The sequence below is a fragment of the Phaenicophaeus curvirostris genome, chromosome 7, assembly GCF_032191515.1.
Source record: "Phaenicophaeus curvirostris isolate KB17595 chromosome 7, BPBGC_Pcur_1.0, whole genome shotgun sequence".
Taxonomy (NCBI): domain Eukaryota; kingdom Metazoa; phylum Chordata; class Aves; order Cuculiformes; family Cuculidae; genus Phaenicophaeus; species Phaenicophaeus curvirostris.
In genome coordinates, this window is record NC_091398.1 from 34,076,774 (window position 1) to 34,104,220 (window position 27,447).

The 27,447-nt window shown below is 36.0% G+C and overlaps 1 protein-coding gene across 3 annotated transcripts in view; it reads left to right on the forward strand.

Moving 5' to 3' along the window:
• SLC35F5 (solute carrier family 35 member F5) overlaps positions 1-21,191 on the forward strand; it is a 30,035-nt gene extending 8,844 nt beyond the window's left edge. For all 3 annotated transcript variants that reach the window (XM_069861522.1, XM_069861520.1, XM_069861521.1), the window contains exons 5-17: positions 510-653; positions 3,121-3,183; positions 4,684-4,765; positions 6,118-6,308; positions 7,958-8,039; positions 8,636-8,723; positions 9,337-9,401; positions 9,766-9,870; positions 10,333-10,492; positions 11,520-11,610; positions 12,377-12,531; positions 12,960-13,048; positions 14,017-21,191. In XM_069861522.1, coding sequence (XP_069717623.1) covers positions 510-653; positions 3,121-3,183; positions 4,684-4,765; positions 6,118-6,308; positions 7,958-8,039; positions 8,636-8,723; positions 9,337-9,401; positions 9,766-9,870; positions 10,333-10,492; positions 11,520-11,610; positions 12,377-12,531; positions 12,960-13,041 — 1,308 coding nt within the window. In that variant the 3' untranslated portion in view covers positions 13,042-13,048; positions 14,017-21,191. The remainder of the gene's footprint in view (positions 1-509; positions 654-3,120; positions 3,184-4,683; positions 4,766-6,117; positions 6,309-7,957; positions 8,040-8,635; positions 8,724-9,336; positions 9,402-9,765; positions 9,871-10,332; positions 10,493-11,519; positions 11,611-12,376; positions 12,532-12,959; positions 13,049-14,016) is intronic.
• Positions 21,192-27,447: the final 6,256 nt, after the last annotated feature.

A 27,447-nucleotide genomic window follows, 5' to 3' on the forward strand; every position in this document is an offset into this window, starting at 1 on the left:
TGAAACTAACTGTATGAAAATGTTTGTGCCTAACGTGCTATTGTATTAATAAATCTTTTTTCCAGTGAGCTGGTGGAATTACTGTCACTACTGAAATGTTATTTAATCGAAGTAGTCTTTTCTAATTTGTGAATAGTATGCTATTACTTACAAAAGGGTCTTCCATTTAGAAAATATTTGTATGTAAATGTGTTTTCAGTCCTATTTGAGTTCAGTGGCACATCCATATGTTGCTTGATTGGATGCAAGTAACAAATAGCTTTTCTCCAGGGGCTCTTAGGAGAAATATTGTATCTTAGGAGAAGGCTCAGTGCTTTCTTGTTAGCATTTATGATAGCTTGGGAAGAGAGCACCTCCAGAATAGGTTTCTGGCTTTGGTCATACACACCAATACTCACAGGGCTGTCATTTTGGGAACCAGACTGTTCTGAACATAAACCTGTTCATTCATTTTGTGAATTCTCACCTAATTGGTAATTTTGGATACTGCAATTATTTTCTTTCCACAGTATGTTTTTACAAAGTACAACAAACCTTTTTTCAGTACATTTGCAAAAACATCCATGTTTGTTCTATACCTCTTGGGATTTATTGTTTGGAAACCGTGGAGGCAGCAGTGTACGCGTGGGTTTCGTGGAAGGCATGCAGCTTTTGTAAGTATTTTAACTTTATAAACGTTTTGAAGTTTTTAAAGCTTTATGGAAAAAAAAATTAAATACGGACTAGAGAAAGGTAAAGTTTAGGTATTCATGTAATAGTGCTTTCAGAAAAGCAGTTATAAACTGAAATGTGGTATAGGAAGATGTGACAATGGCAACTGTAGCATTGTGACTGTAAGAAAAAATTGGAAAAAGTAACATGAAATGTGTCAGGAATCATCAGAAATGCTCTACTGGGGCAGACCATTGGCCCATCCAGCTCAATATTTTATCTTGGACAGGTGCAGATTATAATTCTTTTTAAGAAGAGTTCATGAGCATTGTTGCGGTTGGTGGTTTATTACCTTTTACTTTCCCAGCATCTGTTACCAATGGAATCAATATTTGAACTTTGTAGCTGATTTTTATTAACTGACTTTTTTTCTCTGGCAGAACTACGAACTGTGTGCTAAAAGGTTTAGAGGTTTTTGAATTTTGAAAAATGGTAGAATTATGTTTTTGTTGTAGTTAACACTGTATTCCTATAGCCTTTATGCACAAGTGACCTTCTGTTATCCACTGTAGAACTAGACATAGCTTGTGCTAGAGCCTGAAATTATTGTTGTATCACAGAAACACATTCTATTTTTTTCCAAGGAAATTAGAGGTGCTGGGAAGAGCGCTTGTTCTGTACCAGTATTTCAGAATGTTGAACAGCAGGGATCAGGAAGCAGTAAGGCGTTTGGCCTTGTATTAATCTTGCATTAAAATAACAGAAAATGTGATCCCAGAACATGCTGTTAAAAAACATGTCTTTGTAGAAAATACCTTGCACGAGGGGAACTTCAGTTCTTCTGAATATATGAATATTGGACTTGGCTGATAGTGACAGTTGAAGGTGTAGTGTAATATAGTTGAATAACTGAAGTGTTACATGATAGTAAGGCAAATAATTGTTATTAAAAAAACCCAAGCCTGAAGACACCACAAAAGGAAAACCCCAAAAATGAAACCTTTCATTTTAAAATAAATTGTGTTAAACACATAGAATACTTAGAGTTGGCTGAGATCTTGAAATAATTTATTTGCAGAACAGCGTTTATTGTCAAATGTCTGTGCATGGCATGGGTGGCACGTGTCAGACATAATGCTGTTCAGGATATTCATAAGATACTGAGGAAATACACAGATTTTACAGATGATGAAAGTGGTAAAGAATCACAGAATGGTTTGGGTTGGAAGGGACCTTCACAGGTCATCTAGCACAACCGCCCTGCAGTGAGCAGGGACATCTTCAGCTCAATAAGGTTGCTCAGAGTGCCATCCAATCTGACCTTGAGTGTTTCCAGGGGTGGGGCATCTACCACCTCTCTGGGCAACCTGTTTGAGTGTTTCACCAGGATGATTAGTTGTACAGAGCAATTATACTGATCAAATTTATCCATCTGAGCAGATGAGTAGAATAAGAGGCTGTTGCCTAGTGTGAATTGTAGTGCCGGTATTGAGCAACTGAATCTCACTGTGCTGTGTCACAGAAGGAGGTAATATGAACTTGTGATAACTGGACAGCAGTGAGTGAGAGTGCTGAATCTGTCACATTTGTGTGTGGCACTCATGGCACCACTATTAGAATCTCATTATTTTTCCTTTCTAATACTATAAAAAGTCACTTTAAAAATAATTTGTAGGAAATAGCCATTACTCTTGATGTCAGCATGTTTCAAAAGAACAGTGCAGAGCCAAGTCTGTAGTCTGCAGTTAATTTTTTTTTCTTTCCCCCTAAGGAGTTTAGTTAAATATGTATTCAACTGTATAATTATTACAAGTGCCTTTAAAATGTATTGTGTTTATTAATCCAGAACAAAAATTGTACATTTATAGATTTTTATTTCAATAATGATTGCTTAGGTAAACACTCATACCTTACTTCTAAGCCCTCTTTCCCATTAGAGCCTTTGGTTAATAGATTTTATGCCAGTATGATAGAACAGCAAGCTGCAGGTCAGGGCATGGGGTAGTAGTGTTTGTTAGGATGCAGAAAGGAAGAGGGAAAATGATACTTGACCTCATCCTAATTGAAGCCTTGTTAAAACCAAGGTGGAGTTCCAGATTTTTATGTAAAGGCACTTTGCCTCAATAAAATGAAGAGATGAGAGGCTGCTTGTTAACACATGCAGAATAATTCAGTGCAGCACATCTCACTAAGACGGAACTTCACAGGCCTTGGTGTTCTAACTGCCTGATCCTGCATTGATACCTGGGTAGTTGAACTGAATGCAGTTCTCCAAGAGGTACAAGCAATTACTGACATTATTTACTGAACCTGTAAGCCCTTTTGTTTATTGGGGAGGAAAGCTGGAGGGAGAGAGAGGGGAAATTGTGATTGAACTATGGAAAAAGGCTTTAAAAACTTATTGTCAGAAATTTCAGTTACTAATAACTCTGCCTTGATAGATTATTACATTTAAGATTCTGTAATTAGTTTGCAGATGCTGAAGGTTATTTTGCTGCTTGTACAACAGATAACACTGTAAACAGTTCTCTGGTAAGTGCCTTTATTTGTGAAGGTCATTGCTTTACAGTAACATGACATCCTATCCTGACTTAATATTTTTAAAATATGACAGTCTTAAAATGTAATAGGTTTTGGGAAATGGGATTGGTAAGTTACACGTTACTAATAAAGCTGCAAATAACGACATTGCTTATTATGAGGAATACAGGTTCTCGGCTCAATAGAACACTGACTTGAATGTTTCTGTAGTAGTTCGAGAGAAATATTTCTCTCCTATGAAGGAAAGCTATATGTATTCAGCTCAGTATCTGCCAAAGCAAAATGTGGAGAGCTAGTGGTAAAGCCAAACAGGTTTTAAGACTAAAATTCACAACAGAATCATTCAGTTAGGTGAGTCTTTTATATATTGTGATCCTGCATTGCGTTTTGAAATAGAAACGGACCGTCTTCTTCATTCCAGTGAATGGAGTAACTGTTTACTGAACCAAATGTCAGTGCTGATACTCTGGTGATAAGCTGCATTGTCAGGTGGCATTTTTGTGGTGATTCTTGACATCCATAAGTGACAGTTTGTTATGCTGCTTAGTCTGCATAACTACATCAAAGGCCACATGCAGAAATGTATCCAAAACGTGGAACTTTAAAAGCTTGCAACATCTCTATAATAGAGTAGGGGAGGCAGGTGAGTGTTGACAAACTACCATGTGGGTTTTTTTAATACTGAACATGGAACTAAAGAGAGGTTTTCAAAAGTATTCTTAATTTCTTTCTTTGGGAGTTTCCCCAACTTATCTACGTTTAAGAATAAAATCTTCTCAGTCTGCTCAGTTCATTAAGATCATCTAACTCTAGAAAGAGGAATTCCTAGCTAATCTTGGACAAGTTTGCAGTACTTTAAACATCCACAAAAATTCTGGTCCTAAATAAGTGGCCCAGTGAAAATGCAGCTACCAGATCATTACTTCACTCTTACAGTTTACTAATTTTATTTAAACAAGCAGTTTAAAACTTATCTTGTAAGAAGTATTTTAAGCAATTAAAACTTCTGCTAAATTCCATCTGTACTGGAGTTCATTTCCCAAAGTTTTTTAACTTTTAGTTCTAGTTCATAAGCTTTTAGGGTCACGGGAGAAAAATGTGTATGTATTAGTTCTTGTTATGTATATTCTGTATTTTATGTTTCTAGTTTATCATTTGGACAGGAGCTATAGATCTGTTGAAACATCTGTGGTTTTGATGAATTATTTTTTAATTTTAAATCAGTAGGTTTGAATTTTCTGGAGAAGGGTTTTGTGTTCATGAGGATTTACACAAAAGTTATTTTTGAGTACTGCATTTTACCAATATGTTTAACGTAATCTGTATTTTATGTATATCATTGATATATTTATCCACTGTGTGCAAAATTTGATTCTGTTAATGTTCACCAAGCTATTTTTATTTAGTGTTCTAATTCACTACATTAATCCTACTGCTTGTAATTTAAATATCCTGCTTAACTGTACTTTTCCTTATACCTGTTCATTTCAGAGTGAGCCCTTATATGTTCCTGTAAAGTTTCATGATTTGCCCACTGAAAAAAATGGCAGTAATAATAGCGATACAGAGAAATGTGAGTAAAGACTTCTGGAATGCTGAAGTGCTAGTTCTTTAGTGAATGAATTACTTTGCTCTTTGTCAATGTAACTGCTGTCATGTTGCAGGACTTGCCTCTTTTTTTTTTTGCCTTCTTTTTTTTTTATTTTTTTCTTTCTTAAATCTCTTATTGCATGAATTGCAGTCTCAATATATTTACTTTCAGGTAGAGAAAAAATAGGCCTATCGTTCAGTTTACCTTTCTTGGTCACTACAGATCCAGCCTATGTTTATCTCAAGGGACCAGCTGGGTTCAGTTCTTGTGATTCTTTCCTTCTGGGCTTGTATGACCAGCAGCAGTGAGTCAGCCTCTGGAAAAACAAGCTGTTGTCCTTTTTAGAGCAGGAGCAAAGCAGTCAAAGTAAGAATTTTAACAGTCTATGTGCATTCTGATTTTATTTAAGCCTAGCTATCTTGTGATAGTCGCTGAAATGGGCCTAAGTGTCCCAGACAATTATAGAAAAGTTGGCTGTCAAAGAACCCAATTATCTGGTCCTCAGCAAATAGTCCCAGCTTATAAAAGGGGAAGTCTCTTCATTAATTTCTAGATGACACCTTTAGAACCACTTTGAAAGGCTCTGCTATCCTGTTATAACATACACTGATCACTTCAGGATTGTTTGAGCTGTAGCTTTTTCCTTTACCTTTTTTTTAGGATATTAGGTATTGTTTTATGTTGAGTCAGGCTAATATTTATATGTAATGTGTAATGTTTCCTTTACACAGGGAACTAATACTTAAAATAATCTTTATAAATAAAATCTCATCCTGGTTTCAAGATTAGTTAGTGGGTGGATTTCAAATGAGCAAGTGACCTTATGATCTCTGCTAAGCTTTGAGGTCTATTGGACACTCATCCTCTGAGTAAAACACTGGTCTTGCAGTTAGGTGTAGTTGTGTGCAGTTTTTTGCTGTTTGACTCTTGGTCAGTTAAAGAAAATTTTATATGTAGTCTTTATCAATACAGAGTAATTCTGCCTAAAAATTTTTTGCTACCTTGTGGTGATTTTTTTTTTTTGACAGAGAGGAAGGGTCATTCTTTTCAGTGAGGTTTTTTTTGGATGATCAACTGTACTGATTATAAAAACAATAATTGTGCTTTGTCTTTTTAGTGGCCTATTGAATAGCAAAATTATATTTTAATAAATTAAAATAATGGCATGCCTTCTATTTGGATAAAAACCTGTTATTATTTGTGAACTATTGTAATCAATGCAATATTAGAACATCGTAGGTTTGGGTTTGGTTTTTTTTTTTTGCATATTGTGTTGGCTTGAAAAGTGTAATAATAATATGCAGCCTTTTTTTTTTTTTTTCTCTTTTCTTAAGCTCCCAAAAAGCCTCGTGTAAGGTTCAGTAATATTATGGAGATTCGGCAGCTTCCATCGAGCCATGCATTGGAAGCAAAGTTGTCTCGTATGTCATATCCAACGGTTAAGGAGCAGGAATCAATATTAAAAACTGTAGGAAAACTCACTGCAACTCAAGTAGCAAAAATTAGCTTTTTCTTTTGCTTTGTGGTATGTGCTCCATTCTTTCAGAAGACTTAAGTAGAGATGCAATTAAGACTTGTATAATAATAGTGAAAGAGTATTGAGATGACTTGTATTCTTTATGCCTCATTTTCTAAATATACTGTAAGAAATAAAACTTATCTCATGTGCTGGACATGAAAGTACAGCTACGGGAGGGTATTAAAAAGAGATCCTGGGTGTGTAGTGAACTGTAAGGTCAGTTGTAAGATGTGCCATGCTTTTGTACTGTGCTGTCCAGTGTTGGGTGTGTTTGGTACAGTAAGATCTGGGGTTATGTGTACACAGGCTGTTAACAGCTGCGGTGAGACTACTTGAAATGCGTAAATGTCAGTGTGATGCTTTCTGGGCCATCACAGAAAGGACACCATCTTGTGCTTCACTGTGGCACTGTGCCCTCCGGCAGTATGAAGAGGGATGAGTTAATTGTCCTTCCACTTTATTGAGGGCTACAAGATTTAGCGATGAGTCTGTTGGTTGCTGATGTTCCTGCATTGTGCCTCATCTCTGGGAGGGGAGAGAGAGATAACAGTGGGGTGATTTATGAGAGACAATAAAAATGTAGAGAGCAAATCAGTGGTAGCTTTTCCAAAAGTAGCTTCATAGATACTGACAAATAGGCTATACATAATGTGGACCAGTACAGGTTTTCCTCAGGAAGCAGTACTCCTTAAACATTTAAAATAATAATAATAAAAAAAAAATTAGTACTGTTGATGCCTAAACCAGAAAATGATGATTTGATTTTCTGTGTGTATACATAAAGAATGTGCATGCAGCAGCAAGAGAATAATAAGCCACTCATTTGTGATTTTGTGTGCGTGAAATAGCTTTTAAGAAGTCATTTAAAATTCTCTATGTCTGAGTATATTTCTATATATAAACACACATACTGATTTTCTAGTATAAAGTTCTCATGTTTAAAACAAATTCTGCTCATGTTATTCATGGATGCTGCCACTACTGGCATGCATATGTATTTCTTCTAAGACTGTATAAATATTTCCACCTAAGACTTTAGAGAGTGGTAACTTCCCTGAGGATGTGTCTGAGATCTTATTAATGAGGTCTCAATCAAGAGATGATAAAACACTTGCTATGTTGTTCCTTTATGGAGAAATTAACAGACATCTATCCTTCAAAAATATTTTTGAGGTATTGAATATGTGACTCTTGGTTTTTAAGGTGGAGATACATGCTAGTTTTAAGTACTCTCTAACAGCCTCACTAGACTGATTCATGTCCCATGTATCTCTGAAATTTCGTTGCAGCTCTTGTGCAGTTATCTTGAAACACTTGTTCTACAAGTTAAAAGTACCTTTAGTAACTACAGAATAGCTATTATAACGTCATTTTAATTATTTTATAATCTTCAAGTTCTGCAGTATGTTATTTCATTATTAAAATTGTAGCTTAATGTGTTTGGTTTGGGCTAGTTCTAATTTTGCCCTTGTCTTTTAAAGTACCTGCCTCTTTAATAGCAGTTAGAAATTTATTTGAGGTATAAGTCTTATTATTGTTTTGCTTTTGTATAAATAGTTGGGTTTTTTCTTTAAGTAGTATTTTATTGCACTAAGAAACTTAAACTCTGTTGTTGTTAGCCATATATTCACAAAATTATTTTTCTTTTCCTCCAGTGGTTCTTGGCAAATTTCTCTTACCAAGAAGCTCTGTCAGATACCCAAGTTGCCATAGTTAATATCTTGTCTTCAACCTCTGGTAAGTTTTATTTACACAACTAGATGTTCATTATAAGCCTGCTTATAACATAGGAATCTTTGGGTCACAACGGACTTGTGTAATGATTGACCTGTGGTTTGGGGAGAATTGTAAGGCTTAAAGCCATTGAATATATGTATTTAAAAATGTCGTTATGTAATTGAAGTAACTTGGGCTATCTTCATGATTCACCTGCTTTTTGCATTTCAAATTTGTCTGTGTGTACTTCTGCAGTTACGCCTTAAAGTATTTAAATTCTGTGAAAATTCATGTTTTGAGGAGTAGCTTTTACTGTTTTATTAAATCAGTTTTAAAAGCACAGTTCTGTGATATTTTTTCACTGACTTTTCAGGCTTATTGCAGTTTGTTTTGTTAGTATGGTAGCCTTCTCAAAGTCGAGCATGTTTTTGCACATGTAAGTATTTTGCACGTTATCAGGTATTAGTTTCATAGCAGTCCCAGTTAAAATTATGGTTGTTAAGATCAAGTAGTTTAAACAAGTATGTGAAGTATAAAAAAGAAAATGCATGTGTAGCTTTCTGAACAAATTAATAGCAAAACTTGATTGTATAAACACTTCTTACTTTCTCTTGCAGGACTTTTTACTTTAATCTTAGCTGCAGTCTTTCCCAGTAACAGTGGAGATAGATTTACCCTGTCCAAACTATTAGCTGTTATTTTAAGGTAAGATAATGGGATTGAACATTGATCAAAAACTTGATGGTACAGTGAGAGCACAGCAATGCCTAGACCTTTGGTATCTGTAATAATGTATGATGTGCTTCACTTTTTCAAAATCCTTGTTTCACAAATAAATTGACCACATGAATTAAATGTCTTTCAATTACAAATAAATTGAATAAGTGAATTAAGTCTTTTTCAGTACTTCGTATTATGAACAATTACAAAATCTCATGCTGCTATAGGAAATCAGATTAATGAGGTTTCTGTTGGAAATATGTGAACTTATTTTCTTGTTGTTTAATTATGGTTCCTCTATTTTTATGCAGATGGGGAAAAAGGAAAAGGCCTGACATTCAGTGTTGTCAGTCTGTTTCATTAAATGCTTGGTGCATTATTTAGGAAAGTTAAAAGGGGATATGTGTGTGTGTGTTTAGCTTAAGATCAGGCCTTGGCAATAGAGAACTCCTATTGGCTTTGCCAAAAGTGGGTTTTGGTTAAATAAAAATACCTAGAGCTAGAACTTTCTTTTGGTATTTTCCTGCCCCCTTTTTCCCTCTCTTTGTAAAACGTTCTTGGGTTTAAGTAGCGTTTTGCATTTCTTCTTTTTTGCTAGCATTGGTGGTGTGGTACTTGTTAACCTCTCTGGATCTGAGAAATCTTCTGGAAAAGATACAATAGGTATTTACTTACTTTTTTTAATTGTAGAATGCACAGTGATAAGTACCATCTTTTGACAGTACTCAGCAGGTCACATAGCAAGCCAGATATTTCTTATCCATGTACCATTTCACAATCTGGCTATTTTAGTTTCAGCTTCTGAAACTGGACATTTATGGTGTTTTCCTCAACCATGTATAATTAATTGTGAGAGTATTTCTATTTTTGACCTCTCTGTGTTTTCCATACTTTACATATAGTAATGGATTCTGTAATATATTGTTTTATCTCTGAGAGTTTTGTAATTGTGTATGTTCAGGAATGTTGATCCTGACGTGCATAACATGTTTGGCATGTCTTAAGTGAGTGTTTTTCATCTTTACAGGTTCCCTTTGGTCTCTTGTAGGAGCAATGTTGTATGCTGTGTACATAGTAATGATAAAAAGGAAAGTAGACAGAGAAGATAAACTTGACATACCAATGTTCTTTGGTAAGACCAAAAATAACTCTGTTGAAAGTTTTAATTCAGTGTGTGATTAATTTGTTTGCTTTCAGGCACTGAACTGTATATGAATGGTGAAGGGGCTCAGAAAAGCAAAGGCAGTAGTGAAAGCCTATTGTCCTTGTGGTTATGAGTACTTTAGAGTCTGGTTATGTGAGTTGTTTTTAATTTACCCCCTTAATGATGAAAGGTAATGCTACCTATAAGAATGCAAAACAGATTAAATGGAAATTTATTTTTTCATTTTCAAGCCTGTAAATATCTGATGTAATTGTTGTTTGTGAATTTTGAGTAAAATTCTTTGTATTCCTTTCCTTTGAAAGATTTAAAGTATTGCTTTGTTGCCGCTTTTATGTATGCGTGTTGTCAAAATAGCAGAGTTCAGCTGATATTTTAGTTATGTTGAAGAGTGTTTATTGTGATTTACTTAATACTGTTTTTAATACTCAGGTTTTGTAGGACTGTTCAATCTGTTGCTGCTGTGGCCAGGGTTTTTCCTGCTTCACTATACTGGATTTGAAGCATTTGAGTTTCCCAACAAACTGATATGGATGTGCATTGTCATTAATGGCCTTATTGGAACTGTTCTGTCAGAGTTCCTCTGGCTATGGTATGTACCACATGCTTTGTATATATTTCACATGAATTGTCTTAGCTGTGTTCTCAAATGTTGAGGTATAAAATTGTCTAGGCAGGTGTTTCTTTTTATGCAGTTTGAGTTAGAGGATGTCATCCATCATGTCACAGTGACCTGTTTAAGAGCAACTAACTTGAAAAAGCAGGTGATGCAGTCTTGTAGTATTCATTAAGATACTGTGTTCTTAGCTCATGCTAGAGTTAACATTTTGAGATGAGAAGACTTTGTGGTATAGAGTTGCAGTAGTAATAGGAGAATGTGATTTTCTGTTATAACAGTCCTTCAGTTTCCAAGGACTTGTGCATGTTGGCTATATATGAGTCAGACTCCAGTATTGTATGCTTGACATGTTTGTTTAAATCTTCAAAGACTTAATGAGCTAAATCTCATTAGAATACATTAATCCTGAAGATATGGCAATTCATAAATTAGCCTAGTTTTTTTTTTAATAATTCAATTATATGATAGTCTGGATAGGTAAGCAACAGAGGATTGAACATGTGACTTGTGGATGAACAGCTCAAAAGCTGTAGCAGACTTAAACCTTTGTATAGTAGTGTTACTGGAGAACTGTTTGGTAAGTCAGGGTTCCCAGATTAAGAGAATTTTAGTTGCTTCTGGGCCAGTATTAGGTTAAATTGGGCTGTAACAGGAAATTTTATTAGTTGAAAAGTCCTGTTTTACTCTGGAAACCCCGAGGAAGAGTTTTCAAAAACAGATATACTTCCAGTGCCATACTTCTGGTTACTCAGTGAAGGGCGTCTGTTTCAGTGTTGTGTTTTAAATAGGTGTGGTGGTTCGCAAGCTCTTACTTGAAAAGCCTTGGCATTCAGGCTCTCAGCTCTGAGCTACTCTCAAATGGATAAAATTACTAATAGTTAAGGCTGATCAGATATCTTCTACAGTTTGATGTATTACTCTAGTTGTTTTTCAACTTTTAAATAAGACCTCTTTATTATTATTGTTGTTGTTATTAATAATTTTTTTTATTATCTTCTAGGGGATGCTTTCTTACCTCATCACTGATCGGCACGCTTGCGCTAAGCCTTACAATACCTCTGTCCATAATAGCAGATATGTGCATGCAGAAGGTAACATGATGATAAGTTTTGAGAGTGAACATCCCTGCTAGTTATCAAAACTGTTACTTTTTTCTGCAAAGTCTTCAACTTTGGAAATTTTGTCCACAAGGTGGAGCCTTGCTTATGGGACATTGCTCTGTTAGCATTAAAGGTGTTTGCGAGACCAGTTTTTGTTCTTGCACTCCTGGTTTCTCCAACCTTCTATAATTTTAAGGTTTAAATGGTCTCAGATGGCAACTTCTGAGTGTATTTGTTGATAAAGTAGTAGTACAAATACAGGTAGAATTTAGTTTGAATTGGGTAAATAATGTACCCTACCATATTGTTAAATGGAAAAGAGAATTATTTTAAATTTCCTGTAGCGTAGTCTTCCTGTTTGCATTGGTTTTGGCAATTACTATTCAGTGACATAGTGAATACACAGGTGCACAAATCTTTCAGGTGAGATCTCTTACTCAGAATTTTTGAAACATCTAGGGGACTTTCTCATGGGTACAAGCCAAACAGGTGAAGTATAGAAATGAGGCTATTTGGAAGTAGCAGTCTTTGTCCACACCACAGCACAAGCGATGTTTTTTGCCATAAAGAAGGGATCAGTGAAGAAAGATTATTCATTTAATATAAGCAGCAGTGGTTTTAGAAATCGAACCAAATAATTTACAGAAATATTCGTAATATTTCACCCAATTTAAAAGAACTGAAACTTCATTTCAAACTTACAATAATTGTAACAAATAATACTGTTGAGTAAATGATGTTTGTGTTTTAATTCCAGGTGCAGTTTTCCTGGTTGTTTTTTGCCGGGGCAGTCCCTGTATTTTTTTCTTTTTTCATTGCAACACTCCTATGTCACTATAACAACTGGGATCCAGTGATGGTGGGAATCAGAAGATTTTTTACCTTTATCTGTAGAAAACATCGAATTCAGAGGTAAGGCAGTCGCAAAGTGTAATTCTGTCTCCTCTTTAGCCTTTCCAATATCTTATACTCTTTTAAAAGCCACACTACTCATACTGTATTTGTTTTCTTCTAATGTCGTATTCAGGTGTACTAATTTTATAGTAGTAGTTGCCAATCCATTTATAAATCTGTGTAATGCTCAGAAAATGGAAAGATATAAAGTCTTCTTTTAAAAGAAGATTCCTAATGGCTGTTGCAGTTTTCTTTTTTTTTCCATTAATGCCTCTGTGATAGTCGCTGGACCCAGAATATACAGTGAAAACTATGAAGTTAAGGGATCTTTGTGTTTTAAATGGCTGCGGCTCAAACCACTTGCATATTTAGTACTTATGCTGGCTTCATAACAACCAATTTAATATTACTGTATAGCTTTAAGTAAATAATTATTTTTTTTTAAGAATGCCAGAAGAAAGTGAGCAGTGTGAAAGTCTTATTCCTATGCATAGCGTTTCACAAGATGGAGACAGTTGCTGTTCATAGACAAAAGGTAGGCTTGATAAACTTCAAACAATGCAGGGAAAGGCGAGGATTGGTTTTCATGGTGGCATTTGTGTTATATGAGCACTCATTTTTACTGAGCATACAGTTAGTCTTGTTCTGTGTTGGTGGATAGAGATTTTAAAGGGTATCTTCAAATTTATTATTATTCATTACCAAGCATTATTCTCACCTTGATGCAGTTCTTGGTCAATGGTTTTGAAATGCAAAGTAGTTTTTTTTTTTTTTACTTGAGAGTATTACAGCATTCATCAAAAATTGGACATGAGTCAATAAACTAGAAGAAGCATGCAGCTTCTTGGTATGGATGATGTGTGTGGAAAAGATCTGAAGTAATTATTTCACTCTCTTTAATGCTCTTGAGGTCTCAGTTGGAGCTACTGTAGTTTGTGAAAAACACTGACCATTTAAGGAAATTTAGAGGGTGTGACCAGACTTTGTCATTATGGGTATAGAAAATAGTATGGAGTCCTTGTGTTTGTGGTTGACAGCAATTAAGTTGTTAAATTGCCTTAAGTACTAGGGAAAATTATTTCTCATGACCAGGATAGGGAAACAAGTGTAGAATATCTAGAGAGTTTGCGAAATATTCCTCTGTAAAAGGAGGTTTTGCGAACGTCTAGCAGGAATACTACGTGGCTTGTTGATAATGCCTTAGAACATAAAGATGGACATAGTTCAGGACTGTCTTAGCCCTAGGCTTCAAGGGCTTTAGTTTTCAAACGATGCATGCATAATTTGATGGTGGAGCATGCATTTTTGTTTTCCAGTGTTGCTTAAATCTAATAATGAAATTAAAAATATTCTAGCCAAAGCAGTAATTGTGATGTCTTAAGCTTAAAATACACAAATTATTTCCTTTACTAATAAGGCTTAAACAAACGCATGTGGTGATTTCCTTTTTTGTAATCTTTAATTATGTAGCTCTGACAACTTTTATGTTTGTTTTCTTCTTAGTTTAAAAACAGAGTGATGCCCAGCGAAGAGACAATCTTCTGGAAAAGTCCCTAAGGAATCACATTTCAGTGCCTATTCTGAATTTGTAGTAAAAATTAGAAGTTTCAGTTCTTTTGAAACTCTAAACTTTTCCTCTTTCTTGCTTTCATCTGGTTTTCTAAGTGAACAAATTTACTACATGCCTGTCACCATAGGGAGTCTTAGTCCATCTGAGAACCAACCTGCCTTATAACACTGAGCTGGTGAAGTTACTTGACAAAATCGAGAAAACAAATGCTGTTAAGTCATTTCTTTCTTTTTTAACTCACAATTTGGTTAAATGCTGGACAATATTATTTTTAAAAATACTTTAAAATCAGTTATGTAAATAAGTTTGCAGGTCATCAAGTCTTACAGGCTTTCAGATGAAAAGCTGAATAGATGTGTTACCTTTAGTAGGTACAAATTAACTTTTTAATGTTGTATAAACTGTTTGCATATTAATAGAAGAAATAATTTATTAAGTGCATTCTTGTAATTATTGAGGCAGGATCTTTGTACGATCCTAGAACACTACATATATATTGTCTTATGCCATTTTGAGAAGCTTTGTAATGGCAGTGGGTGCCGATGTTTAAAAATCTTTTGTTACCTAACAATTTAGAATGTTTGAAAATTTAGTGAATGGTAAAATATTTCTAATGATGGTATGTTGGGGTGTACATTCTCAAAACCAACGTTTGCTTTAAACAGACTGATTCTGTAGCCCATTCTTATTCCCAATTATCTTGCAAGGTCAACTAGATCTATAAATATTCGCATGTATAGCTGCTAGCTTAGGAAAGAGGTCAAATTTATTATGAAAGTTTTCAGTCACGGGGTTGGTGCTACAGTAATCTGCTAAACAATCTGAAAGATACAGGTCTTTTTTTTTTTTTTTTCCAGTTGCATCAATAAATTTATTCTAAAATTGATAATTTTCCTTATAACCTGCATATTCTTGCCACTGCAGTGCTTCTGTCATATTTGGTTCTGGAAAGTTATGAATAATTATATTCAGGAATACTAGAAATTAGTGCCATTTTCCAACTTCTGGCATATAAGACACGTTCAAGCTAATTTCAGCTTTTGATAGATTTTTTTTTTAATGAATATAGGCTGGATTTTCAGCCAACATTATTCTCTTTCACATTACAAGATTATTAATAATGTAGGGTTGGAAGAGGAAGTACACGAAAGCAACATGCTCAGCTATACATTTAGTAGAATTGACTAGCAAACAGCTAGAATTTAATAGAAAAATCTGTAAGTAGAGAAGGAAAAAAAAGTCTGCAGGCTATTCTGGGCAAATATTCCTTCCAGTTTTTAATATTGGATTACCCTACAAGTTTCAGTGATCTGAGGCATCTCTTTAAAATGAGATAGTAAGTCCTTTTTTGAACACTTGAAATAGGAATTAAAGAAAAAAAACCAAACAAACCCAACAAAAAACCCCAAACCAAACCCAAACCCACAAAACCCCACAAATCTAAAATAACAACAACGACAAGTTTATTAAATTTGTGTACATGTTTTGAGAAACTGCACGTTTCAATTCCCAAACCCTACAAGTAGAGGGGTTGAAAATGTGATGTGCAGAACTAATTTTATGCATGACATCGGTAGAGTTTTCAGGGAATATTTGGGAAGTGGAGTTTCCTTAGTTAGGTTTGTTTTTTTGTAAGGATTGGTGTTTTTCCATTTCCTTCTAAATTATGATGAATTAGATGAGAATTTGTCTTTTTTTCCAAGAAGAAATGTTAAGGCCTGCTGGCAATAAAAGGTAATGTCTGTTTTCACTGAATGATAAGTTTCAATGAGATCATACAGAATATATAATACCAGGCATTAACTACAAATTTGAATTAGCTGGGACTTGTGGCATCAGGAAGCTATGTCTGGTAAATCTGCATAGGCTTTTGGATAAGCATTTACAATGTTCTTAGCAAAATATTCTGATACGCTCTTTTGAAATTGGTCAGACTAATAGAATTGGAACTGGATGATTGCTATTCGTATTTGACCTTATGATCATGGTCTAAAGTGAAAGATCATTATAGTCCCCTGTGTACTACGAGAATATTCTTCTGTCTGAGAGCCCAGGAATGTTGAAGAGTGGTTTTGTTCAGTATACTCAAAGTTAGGGCCTTTGCACTGTTTTCGGGTTTTTTTTTTTTTAAGACGTTAAATATTTTAATCACAAGGCACTAGGTTGCTTGAGCAGTGTTTTGCATTAAATCACAGTTCTTTAATAGACAATGCAAACTGTCCTTCCTGAAAGGATTTTTAAACAGTGGTACCCCTGCAGTTACAAGAAAAGTGTTGCAGTTTGAATTACAAAAGCTATGACATCTAACATTGTTCCTGCATTTAATAGAATGTGATGAGCTTTTTCTATAAAATCTTGTGATTTTTAGTACAATAGTATTTTATAAACATAATGTCTAATTTGAAATGTAAATTGTGTAGCTCTCTAATGGGTGCTTGGTAAATGCACAAGAGATCTAGCTTTGATTCTCAGGTACCTCTGACGTAATGGAGACATGCTGTTTTTTTCTTCCTCGTGACACAACTGGAATGTGAAGGAGCTCTCTCATAAATGCTTTACCTCTGTGTGCTAGCATAAATTGTCGTAGCTTTTACTGTTTCAGTTTGGAAATGTCATCACTCTGGTTTATTTCTTGTAGGAAGCACGCACACTTTAAAAAAAAAAGTGAATTTTTATCTAGAGCATTTCTTTGAATGTCACTAGATGCTGAAGGAGCAGTGATTTCCTGTGCCTACAAAATGGAAAATGAATACTACATGTGTTGCTCTGTCAAACAGTTGAACTAATCACTGTAATCCCATGAGACAACCAACAATTTCTTCTGCGTATGATAGAAGTTTTGGAGCTGTTTGGGTTTTATAGATGGAGGAAATTATGATAATTTGCCAAATGTCATGTAGCATGCCTTCGGTTTTAGGGTTTCGACGAGTCTTGTGTTGTTTGATGTACTATGTACTGCACTCCAGAACAAAGGGAAAAAGGATTTTGGTTTTTCTGGCTACTTCCTGTTAGGTTCCAGCTGTGATGAAAATGTTTTCACTATGAGCAGCTGATGTAGATGTAAAACTAATTCAGCAAAAGACTGAAATACATGCAACATCAGTATTCAACAGTTACTTAAAAAGTATGAGGCACATGAACACTGCAGCCACTGAGGGCGCAATGCTTCTCTTTCTTAGTGTGCACTGGAACTTACTTGTTGGTTAATTGCCTGTGGAAATCCCTGTGAGGGGGTGGAAGCTGTAGGATGTGATGGATTTGGCTTATGGAGTTGAGCTGCAATGGTCTGCACACTGGAACTCAGAAGCAGGGCGGCTAAGGCAATGCCTGGTAATCTCGCTGCTCAAGTATTTAAAGTGTAAAATGCTGAAGTATTTTGCAGAAATGCGTTGTTAAGCAGTGGGATTCTTTGAATGACAGACCATGGTGCTGCATGTAGTACTTGACCCAGTATGCTGGTATATGCATTGCATACCTACGTGTAACATACTAGCAAAACCAGGAAAGCCTTCAAATTACGTTTTTGGCATGTGCTGTAGTTAATTGTCATTCTCTTTCACCATCCCCCTTGTGCCTAGGTACTGCTGTTCGTAACTACGATTACTTTAAATAAGGTGGTAAAATGATTTCTTTGTAATTCTTGGTTCCATCTCTGTGTTGAATGTTATCATTCCTATTCCCTGCTAAAAGATCCTCCTATATTATGGAAGTTAAGTTACTCAGCTAAACTAAGCATCAAGAAGAGGGGTAAAACAGTTATATTTTAGGCATAGGGTGCGTTTATGAACGCATTTTCAAATTTCATATAAAAATAGCCCTGGGTAAGGCAGAGTGTATGTTTGTAAACAAAGTTCAGAAGTGACATGCTCCAAAGTCAAGAAACAGAGACTAATGTTAATATCACAATATTGAGTTATATGGCTAAGTAGGAGATGGTACTTCAATCCGTTTTCTTTATTTGGGATAAGTTTTGAGATAGTTGGCGTTTCTGTTATGACCTTCTTAAGTAGCATCTGCAATGTCATAGTTAGCATTTAAGTGTTGGTTCATAAACAGATATTATACGTGATTTTCCCCTTGCATTTAATCCAGGATTGCATTAATGCTGTATTTGGTTTTACAAGGTTATTGCAGGGCATGATTTCTCAGGGAAATATGGATGATACCATGCGTTGTGAGGGCTGATAACTAATTCCTGCTTTTAAAATGGTTACAAATATTTTCAGGTTTTACTCAAACTTTTCACATCACAATTTTCTCATTGAACTTCCTTGGGCTTATTAGGTAACTTGTGATGAGAATGTTAAGAGTGTTTAAAGGTGTCAATAATACACTCTGCCCAACACTTTGTTATGTTTTGGACAAGCATCCATTCTAAACTGATACTGCAATTTGTGTGTGGCTTTTCTAGCACCACATAAATTAATGGTTGCACTGTTGGTTTTGAAGCTGCACTCACAGCATGACAGTGACATTAACTTTCAGGGTTAGGCAGTGCTATAGTAATACATGATCTGATTCTGGGTAGAGTGCCAGAATAAATCTTCTATCTTACATATATTCATTTATATCATTAAATTTTTACAAAGTCCCTTCACTTTGGGGATTTTTGTTTGTTTTTTTTCAGTTAAGTTACTTTGGCTAGACTGGGATGTGATCCAAAGCCCTTGAGAGTCATAGACAGCATTAATAAAGTAAAATTTTATTGAAAACAAACTATGCAGTCAGATTGACCTTCATGCCTTTGCAGTATTTCTGTCTGCTGCATGCATTTGGAGTGGTTCACTTTAAGACTTCAGTAATATAAATTTGAGGGATTTTAGTGCTGGTAGAAATGATAAACATACTACTATAGCTGATCACAAAAATATTTCCCTATAGCCAGCATTCAGCTTAATTATTTAGAAGGTGAGTTTGTCTTGCTACATGAATTCTCTTCAAAATCAGCAATGTAAGAAATGTTAACCTCTTAGGTGTGTGTTTTAGGAGAAATTTTTGTTGTTAGTGAGACTATGTTATCGTAGTCATTATAGCCTTGAGGATCAGCTTCCTCTTGATTTCCGATTTGGTGTTTCCATTTACATACATTCTGCAAAGAATGAAACAGGGCGTTTCCTCTCTGGGTAAAGCTACTGCAGTTGTATTTTTACTGCCTTAGTTAACCTCTGTGGTGTTAGAAGGCTAACGTAAAACAAATCTAGCATATAAATGTGACTTAGTTATCTGTGTCCTCACTCTTCTCCAAGGTAAAGCATCATTACAGCTGGTATTAATAGGTAACCAGACTTTGCTGGAATGCTTACTGTGATGTGGAACACATCTGGAATTTCATCTTGTTTTCAATTCCTACATTTTAAAAGTGTAAAAGGCTTTTCTTTGAGGATTTTCATAGAAAGCAGCTGTTTAGTTCTACAAGTAGAGTTCTTATCTGCGTCTCAGTTGATAAGGTTGCATCCTGTTGACTGTTTTGTCAGGGAAGATGCACTAATGTTGTCTGTCCCACAGAAGAAATACGACTGGATACTGGAATGGCCTCAGAAATAAAAATTCAGGCATATTTCTGTAGTTCTTCACAAATGTTCCTGAAGTTTTTCCACAGTTTTTTAAAAAAACAAACCATACAAACCCCTACTTAACAAGGCATATCAAATTATATTTGGAAAGAGAGTGTACATGCTGAGAAGCTGCTTCTTTGTATTTTGGGGTCTTCAGGCTTTTTTCTTTTGAAGTGTTAGAAACTCCTGCGTACAATCCAGTCACAAATGGATGCACAAGGGAAAACCGTAAGATGCTGTTCGTGCAAAGGTATATTGAAAGCTCAGCCAGTTCAAGTTAACATTGCCTGAATGGAGTTGGAGAAGTGTGAGGAGTATGTGATGCAGCTTCACCATTGCCCAGATGAAAGGCTCCTTGTAATGATAGAAAATTTGTCCAAATTCCCTTTGGAGTGGCTATTGGTAAAATAAAGTTGTTTATGAAACTTTTTTCTTAGGTTTTTATACCAATTGCTTTGTGAAACTTCTAAAGCATTTGTACATTAGAAGATGCACAAGCTCAGTCGTTTTGATGGTGATCTTGGCATACATTTTGTACTAAGTTCCAGTGGATTCTGAGTATAATTTTTAAAGCAGAAGCTGCTTTAGCTGAAACACTTTAAACTGAAGAAAACTTCTGTTTGTGTGAAGCCTGTATGGTTTGCTGATAATTCAGATGTTCTGAGGGCACAGCTAGTTCCAAGTGTATATCCTCTGTGAAAGATCTTTATGCATAATCTTTTAACCATTTTCCTTAGTGAGACCAGAACCTGAATTGCTGATGCGTATTGCATTTGCACTTAAATACCTGATTTCAGAGTGTGTTAAACCTTGATCTATTTTTGATAAAAAAAGGAATGTAGCATTTTTATCTAATTTCCATTTAATGATAAGTATGTTCATGCAGAGAAAAACATATAATTATGGCTTGATGCAGTGATTTTAAGCCAAGAAAACAGCAGGATGGCAGAAGTAAATCTGAAATGAAGATGCACGTCTCTTCAGAAGCCCTGGCTTCTGGTTTCTTCCATCTCTCTTTATACCAAATTGATGTCTCCATTATTCCAGAATTATACAGGTAAAGCAAGGACCAGAACTTATATCCTTTGTTTTTAAAAAGTGAACATCGGCTTTTCTCTGGAGTGTCTTTGTCCTGTCACTTCATTTTCTGAGGGGGATCACTTAAATGAGAAATAGAGAATAAATATTTTAATTAAATTCAAATTTAAACTATTAATTATTTTGAAATTCTCTTTATTAATAGAGATCTAATGAATGGAAATAAAGGCCTATATTGCAAATATTGAACAGTGCTTATATATTTTTAACAAAATCAGTATGTATATGAAAATTCAAAACGTGTAAAGGTGAAAATTGGAGGATTGTTCTTGTATTGATAGGTTTATAAATTGAAATTCTTAAGATCCAATACTAAAACCCTGTAAAAGGGCTAGTGAAAAGAAAATGTAATGTATTCTGATGAACAGCCTGTGTAATACAATCAATGGGTGTGATGTTTTTGTTCTGTATTATATTTATTATATCTAAGTAAACAATAAAGATTATAAATCTTACTTTCTAAGAGGAATTGGTATTTGGTTGGGGTTAATGCTTAACGTATTCTACACCATCAGTTTAAAAAAAAAGATCATTAGGGGTGGGTTGCCTTGGGAAAACAGCATGGTGGTATTCTTGAACTGACCCACTTAATTCCCCTCTTCCACCCTTATAAGTGAGTCTTGGAATGTCTTGTTTTGTGTGAAGTCAGCTAGAATGCCAAAAAGTTATGTTTTGTTCTCAGATTAGTCTGGTAATTAGAGTACAAATTTTTAAAATTCCAATTTTTAATGCATTTTCATGGCTGCAAGTTCTTGTTACTTGCCAGTACATGAATTATAAAACAAGCAAGAAGATTGTTTCATCAGCAGGGGGAGCTGCTGTAGTGTCCATCTATCCATTGCTTTCCTGAACCCCAGTATAAGAAATTAAAAGGCAATTAACTTGCCTGTTTATCATCCTTGATTCTTGGAGTTAACCAGGACCAGATACTGACCTTCCTTCATGCAGCTGAACTTTCAGTGTCTTTAATAATTAAAAATCTCGAGGGGATGATAGGCATTTACCTAAATACTTAATAGAAAAATTAGAAAAAAAATGTTCTCCTACCATAGACTACTCTGAGATTTCTGAACTCTGAATTCCTGCGGCTGAGTTCTGTTCACTGATACAATCGATATTGCTGCACAGCTGTAACAAGAAGCAGATTTTTTACAGTGAAGCAAGAGGATAGTTGCTGTGCCATAACTAAAGAATGCAAAAATGCAATATGATGTTACTGGCAACGCAGGTTCCAAATAGGTGAGAAGTCGTAGGTTATAGACCTGAGTTTCTTAGCAAAATTATAAGCGTAGGTATAAAGACATTGTGCCAAATATAAACTGCAATGTGGAGAAGCAAGAGTGTGGGGGAAACAAATGGCAATTTAGCTAAGGACTTGGGATGGTGTAATGCAGGGAGGATTCCTGTCTGACCCATCTTCACAAACCCCAGAAGTGCCATGGGTTTATCTGCCGCTACTTTGTTCTAATGTCTAAAATGAAAGCTTATAATAAGCAAGGATGATGTAATCAAAGCAGTTATTTCATGGAAGCTGCTCTTAAAGTGACTGCACTGTCTCTTGAATGTTCCAGTACGAGGAAGAACTATTAAAATTGAAGAATAATAGGTTTGTGGCTTATTTCTTTTTTTTTTTTTACATTAGCCTAATAATCGTGTTAAGAAACTTACTTGCTTGACTGCTCTGAAAAACATTTCTGCTCTAAAAAAGGTTTATAAAAATCCACTAACACCATTGTTCGTGGAACAATTTATTCTTGACACCAAATCATATGTGCTGCTGTTTTTGCAATGTGGAAAGGTCTTTGTTCTACCCTTACTCAACAAGGAACCTTGAGAGATATTTAATATAGCAAAATTTTGTAGTCAAGGCTGTAGTGCCCTTAAGTACTTAGAGTTTTGGTGGGATGTTATAATTAATTTGCAGGTAGTTCATCTCGTCATGTTCCCTGATAAGCAACTGGAATTCTGAAACTAAAATAAAGAATTTGAAGTAGGTTGACTTAAAAAATTTGTATATACTTGCAAAGGCAACTTGGCAGTGACATGCCTGCACTTTTTGCTAGCGTGATGGCTAGAATCCCAGTCATTGTCTGATCCCTCCATTTGAAGTCATAGAGATGTGTATAATACGGAATAATTTTCCATTTTTGGCAGATTCTCCTTAAAACATAACCTAAAATTTATCACTTACTTAGGCTGTATCAGTACTTCTTGAGTTGTGCTGAGTGGACAACTGGCTGCATAAGTGTCCAGGGTAAGCAGTCACAAAACCATGGGAAGCAGGCTTTTCAGTGGTAGTTTGATGAAGATACGTTGAGGCCCATCAGGAATGCTGGGAACTGACAATGATTGGCCATTGTTTGCTGGCCCCAAGAGCAGAGGAGCTACTGGGTGAATGACTGAGATGAGAAATTTTGATGTTTGTTTCTTCGGTTTGGAGGGGGTGCGCTTGGGTTGGGTTTCTTTTTCCTTATCCAAAACCTGAATCAATGTATTTTTGTTCTGCTAGGCTAGTAACGTGAACTATTTTATACCTTGACAACTAGTACTTCTCTGTATACAATGGGATAAGCTACTGCAGGCTAGGTAGATTGCCTTCAATTTCTAGGATGTAATTTGTTGACATACTGTCGTCTTCTACTCTGTACCCTCTTCAGTTTTAGGAGACACATTTCATACATGAAACTGCCTTGTGCCAGAAGCTCAGTGTCACTTGCTAGAAGGTAAGGTTTAAAGCTTCTAAGAATAATGATTTAAACCCTATGTTCAACATTCTTCTTCTGTCCCTAGTATGTATGCAGGAGAATATCCCATTTATATAAATTTTTAAAAATGGCAAAGTTTGAGGTTTCCAAAGAAATGATGGTTTATTTTCTCAATGTGAACTCTTCTTCCTTTCTTTCCGTCATTTTCCTCACTCTGCTCCCAACACCTACTGCAAGCTTATGTGAAAGAAAACCCAGTTCTAGTTTGTGGGTTTGTAAGCCTTCAGGACTTTTTTTGGTAGTGTTATCTACTGTGTTACAATTTGCTGTGACAATAAATGTTTGTACCATAAAGATTCCTTAATTATCTAAGTAGGCTTTTCTTTATGGGAACCTTCCACTGTTGAGTCATTTACTGGGCTTCTTTGATTTAATGAGTAGGATCATGCTGCTAATGATGATGGAAAACTCATGATTACACTGCAAGTGTGCATTTACACAATGGAAAGCAAGCTTCATAAACATAAAAGAGCATTCTTTCTATCTGTAACTGTGTTCCCATTTAGAAAGAAGCTCATCTGCCAATAGACCTATTTTTTTTATTCTTATTGGAAAGAAAAAAAATATTAAAAGTTCAAGTTATAAGCAGATGGCTGTTGTGACTGTGATGTCGGGCAAACGGGCAAGCAATGCTCCTGGACAGGTCCCTGACCATGAGACTTGTGGTGATCTGAGAGGAATGGGAGATGAGCAGGAAGTTTGATGCAAGGACCACTGATGAATGGAGTCTGGTCTTACACATCCCTTTCCCCAAGTCCTACCTCCCTTTTTATGTATTTCCTTACTCACAAAGGAATGTACGGGAGACTTTTCAGTACTTGAGAGGACATCATTAGTTCATAGTATAAATATTTAAAAATATTATGGAAGTGTATTAGTAATTTAACAAATGTCTTTTGTTAAAAATGTATTTTGACAAAAGCACTGACACTGACTTCTACCTTCCCTCTTCACTGTTAGGCAAAAGCTGCTCTGTCTCCATTAGTCACTCTTCTGCATGTGACTGATTTTCCCATAATGTATATATGATCACCACCACTGAATGGAAATATATCTTGACATAAGTAGCTGGGGCTGTTTAATTGAAGTGGCTCATTCTTGTAAGCAAGATTGGATTTATTATGCTTCATACAGGAATGTCTTAACCACACTGAGTTTCAAAGTGTAGGAAGAGGAGCTCTTGAACAGTGTGTTCCTAGAATAGGATAACAGAGTCTCACCAAAATATTTTCTCAAGAAAACGGGTATGGGCTAAGCCAGTGTACTTTCTGAGATGCAAAGGGGCAATCAGGATCAACCTAACCGAGAGAAGAAAAAGAATGAAAACAATGGCCTACCATAGGCTGATGTAGACCCACGATAAGGGAAAGAACAGCCCTCCAGAACTAAGAGATGCATAATGGATTTCCAGGAAATTAAGTATACTGGAGCTCTTGTAAAAGGAATCAGCCTGAGATTAAATTATTTCTATCCTTGTCCATTCCTTTTGTACTTCAGGGTGGGGTAAGAGGTGGAGCTCTTGATAAAGCTTCAAGACAGAACAATTTTTTGAGAATCTCAACTCTTCTGTGGATAGTGGATGAATTAGCTTCAAATTCTCATGTTTAAAATTTCAAAGCTCCCCAAAACTCGTGCTTCATTATTTTAAGAAACACTAATTTGGTTTTAGGGTTCTAACTGGTAGAAAGGTTTGGTGACATAGAGTCTATCATGAAATAATTCTTATGCTGCATTGGCTTTCTGCCACAGTAATTCCTCAAAGCACCTAGTTAATGCTTTTAATCATGTGTCTTTGCTTCCTGGCTCTGGGCTGCCATTATACCTGCCAATCTACCTCCTCCCTTTGCAGATAATATCGAAAACTGCCACATTTATGTCTCTCTTTATGAATTCTTCATTTTGCCCCCTTTTTTTTTCCTCTCTCTCAGGTTTAAAAAAAGACTGTTCATTGCTAAATTGTTTCCAAAATTGGCAACAGAGGCATCCTAGCAGTATAACGAAGACACACAAGTACCGAGGAGTTGAGAATACTACCTTTGCATATTTCTCCTCAAAGAGTACATTGGCCTTGAAGTGTCTTCAAGAAAGCTCTTAACAAAGCTTCTTCTTGTGCATAATGATATTTGTGAACTCAACTGTTCTACATGTAGCAAGTATTGTACTTTTTGCTTAGTTTAGTTTTCAGTAGAGGGTAATAGTTTCAAGGTAAAGGTTGCTGTGTGTCCACACAAAGTGGATTCTAAACAAACTCTACAGTGCTACAGTCGGCTCCGTAGTGTTCCTTCTCAATCTGACCTGTACCAAGGACTGGATCTTTTATGCTTTGAATGTTGAGAGTGAGCACAATACTACCTCTTCCACTACGTTGCCATTACTGATTATACTTAGGAAAATCCCTTCAGCTTTCAGTGGTCTGATTTTTCACTTTTCAAAAATTATGCTGGTGATTATAATTTTATTTTTTTATGAGGTAAAAGCAGTAACAAATTGTTGGCAACGTTGCTGCGGGGCTTGGGCTGAAAGCTGTAGCTCATACTTGCTTAAGAATGCCTCAGTTCTTAAGGATGTAATAACTACAGCTTTCAGCCCAAGCCCCACAGCGGCATTGCAGTCTTTTCTCTCATATTCCCTTAAATCTCTCTAATTCCTCCTGTCCTGCCCAACCTGTGCTACGTGGGCAGTCAGTCCACTTCCCAAAGTCCTTAATCAGCCCTCACTAGAGATGCCAACACTAATACATCAGAGCTATTGCCAGTGCAGGGCCACGACCTTTAATACAGATGCCACTAGAGAGACACCAATGAAGATTAACTACTATTTGTTAGATTTTTAAAGGAAGTCTTTTAGCTGTTTAGAAAGAGAGTAGGGATTGCTTTAAAAACCTAAAAGACTTATTTCTTCAATGTAACAAATGTCAGTTTATCTTGATTACTGCTACTACAGAAGCTGTGCCTGTAGCAAAGGGATCGGTGCAGCAGAGCCCCAGTCATGGAGATGTAGAAAAGGTAGAGACTACAGCAGGGATTTGCGGTGCTTGAGGAACTGACCTAGGCTTGTAAAACCCCAAACCTGTGGAGACTGGGAAAAGGAATAAGCCAAGGAGGAGAGAGAGATACGGAGAGAGAGGTATATAGGTTGGCACAAATGCAAAGTGAAGGCTCTGGAAGAAGGCTCTTTATGTGCCCAACTCTAATTCTTCCTCTTAAGGTAGTTATCAGTAACTGCAGAAGCTGAAAGAGATGGATCAGATAGACCCCAAGTCTAAGAGCTCCTTCATACGTTGGATGTCTGTAGATTAACTTGTCATTGATTAGGTGATCCCTGGATCTCCAATATATGGAGGACATAACATTTGCATTAAATTTACAGGAACCTATGAGGTCATGTTGCAATATTGAGATGTAGTCAAGGCACTCAACAGTATGCTGAGCAGCAGTCCTCATCAAAGTGCAGTAAAGCAGAGCCTGATCTTCAAGTTCTGGAGCTAGCCAAACTCTGTAATACCAGTTGGGCTGTATTGAACACAGCGTTCTTAATTTTAGATTTATATACATTCAGAGATATAAAAAAACCTCAAAATCTTGGAAGAGCTATGGATGTCATCCATCAGGACTTCCGTCACCCACAACAGCCTTCTCTCTACATTGGAGAGGTACGGATTTGATGGGTGGACTATTCGGGGGATGAGGAATTGGTTGGATGGTCATATCCAGAGGGTAGTGGTCAATAGCGCCATGTCCAGGTGGAGATCAGTGGCAAGTGGTGTCACTCGGGGGTCTGTACTGGGACCGGTACTGCTTAATATCTTCAACAATAAGACACAGCAGGATTGAGTGCACCCTCAGCAAGTTTGCAGACACCACCAAGCTGAGTGGCTGCAGTTGACATGCCTGAGAGATGGAATGACATCCAGAGGGACACAGACAAGTTTGAGAAGTGTGCTCTG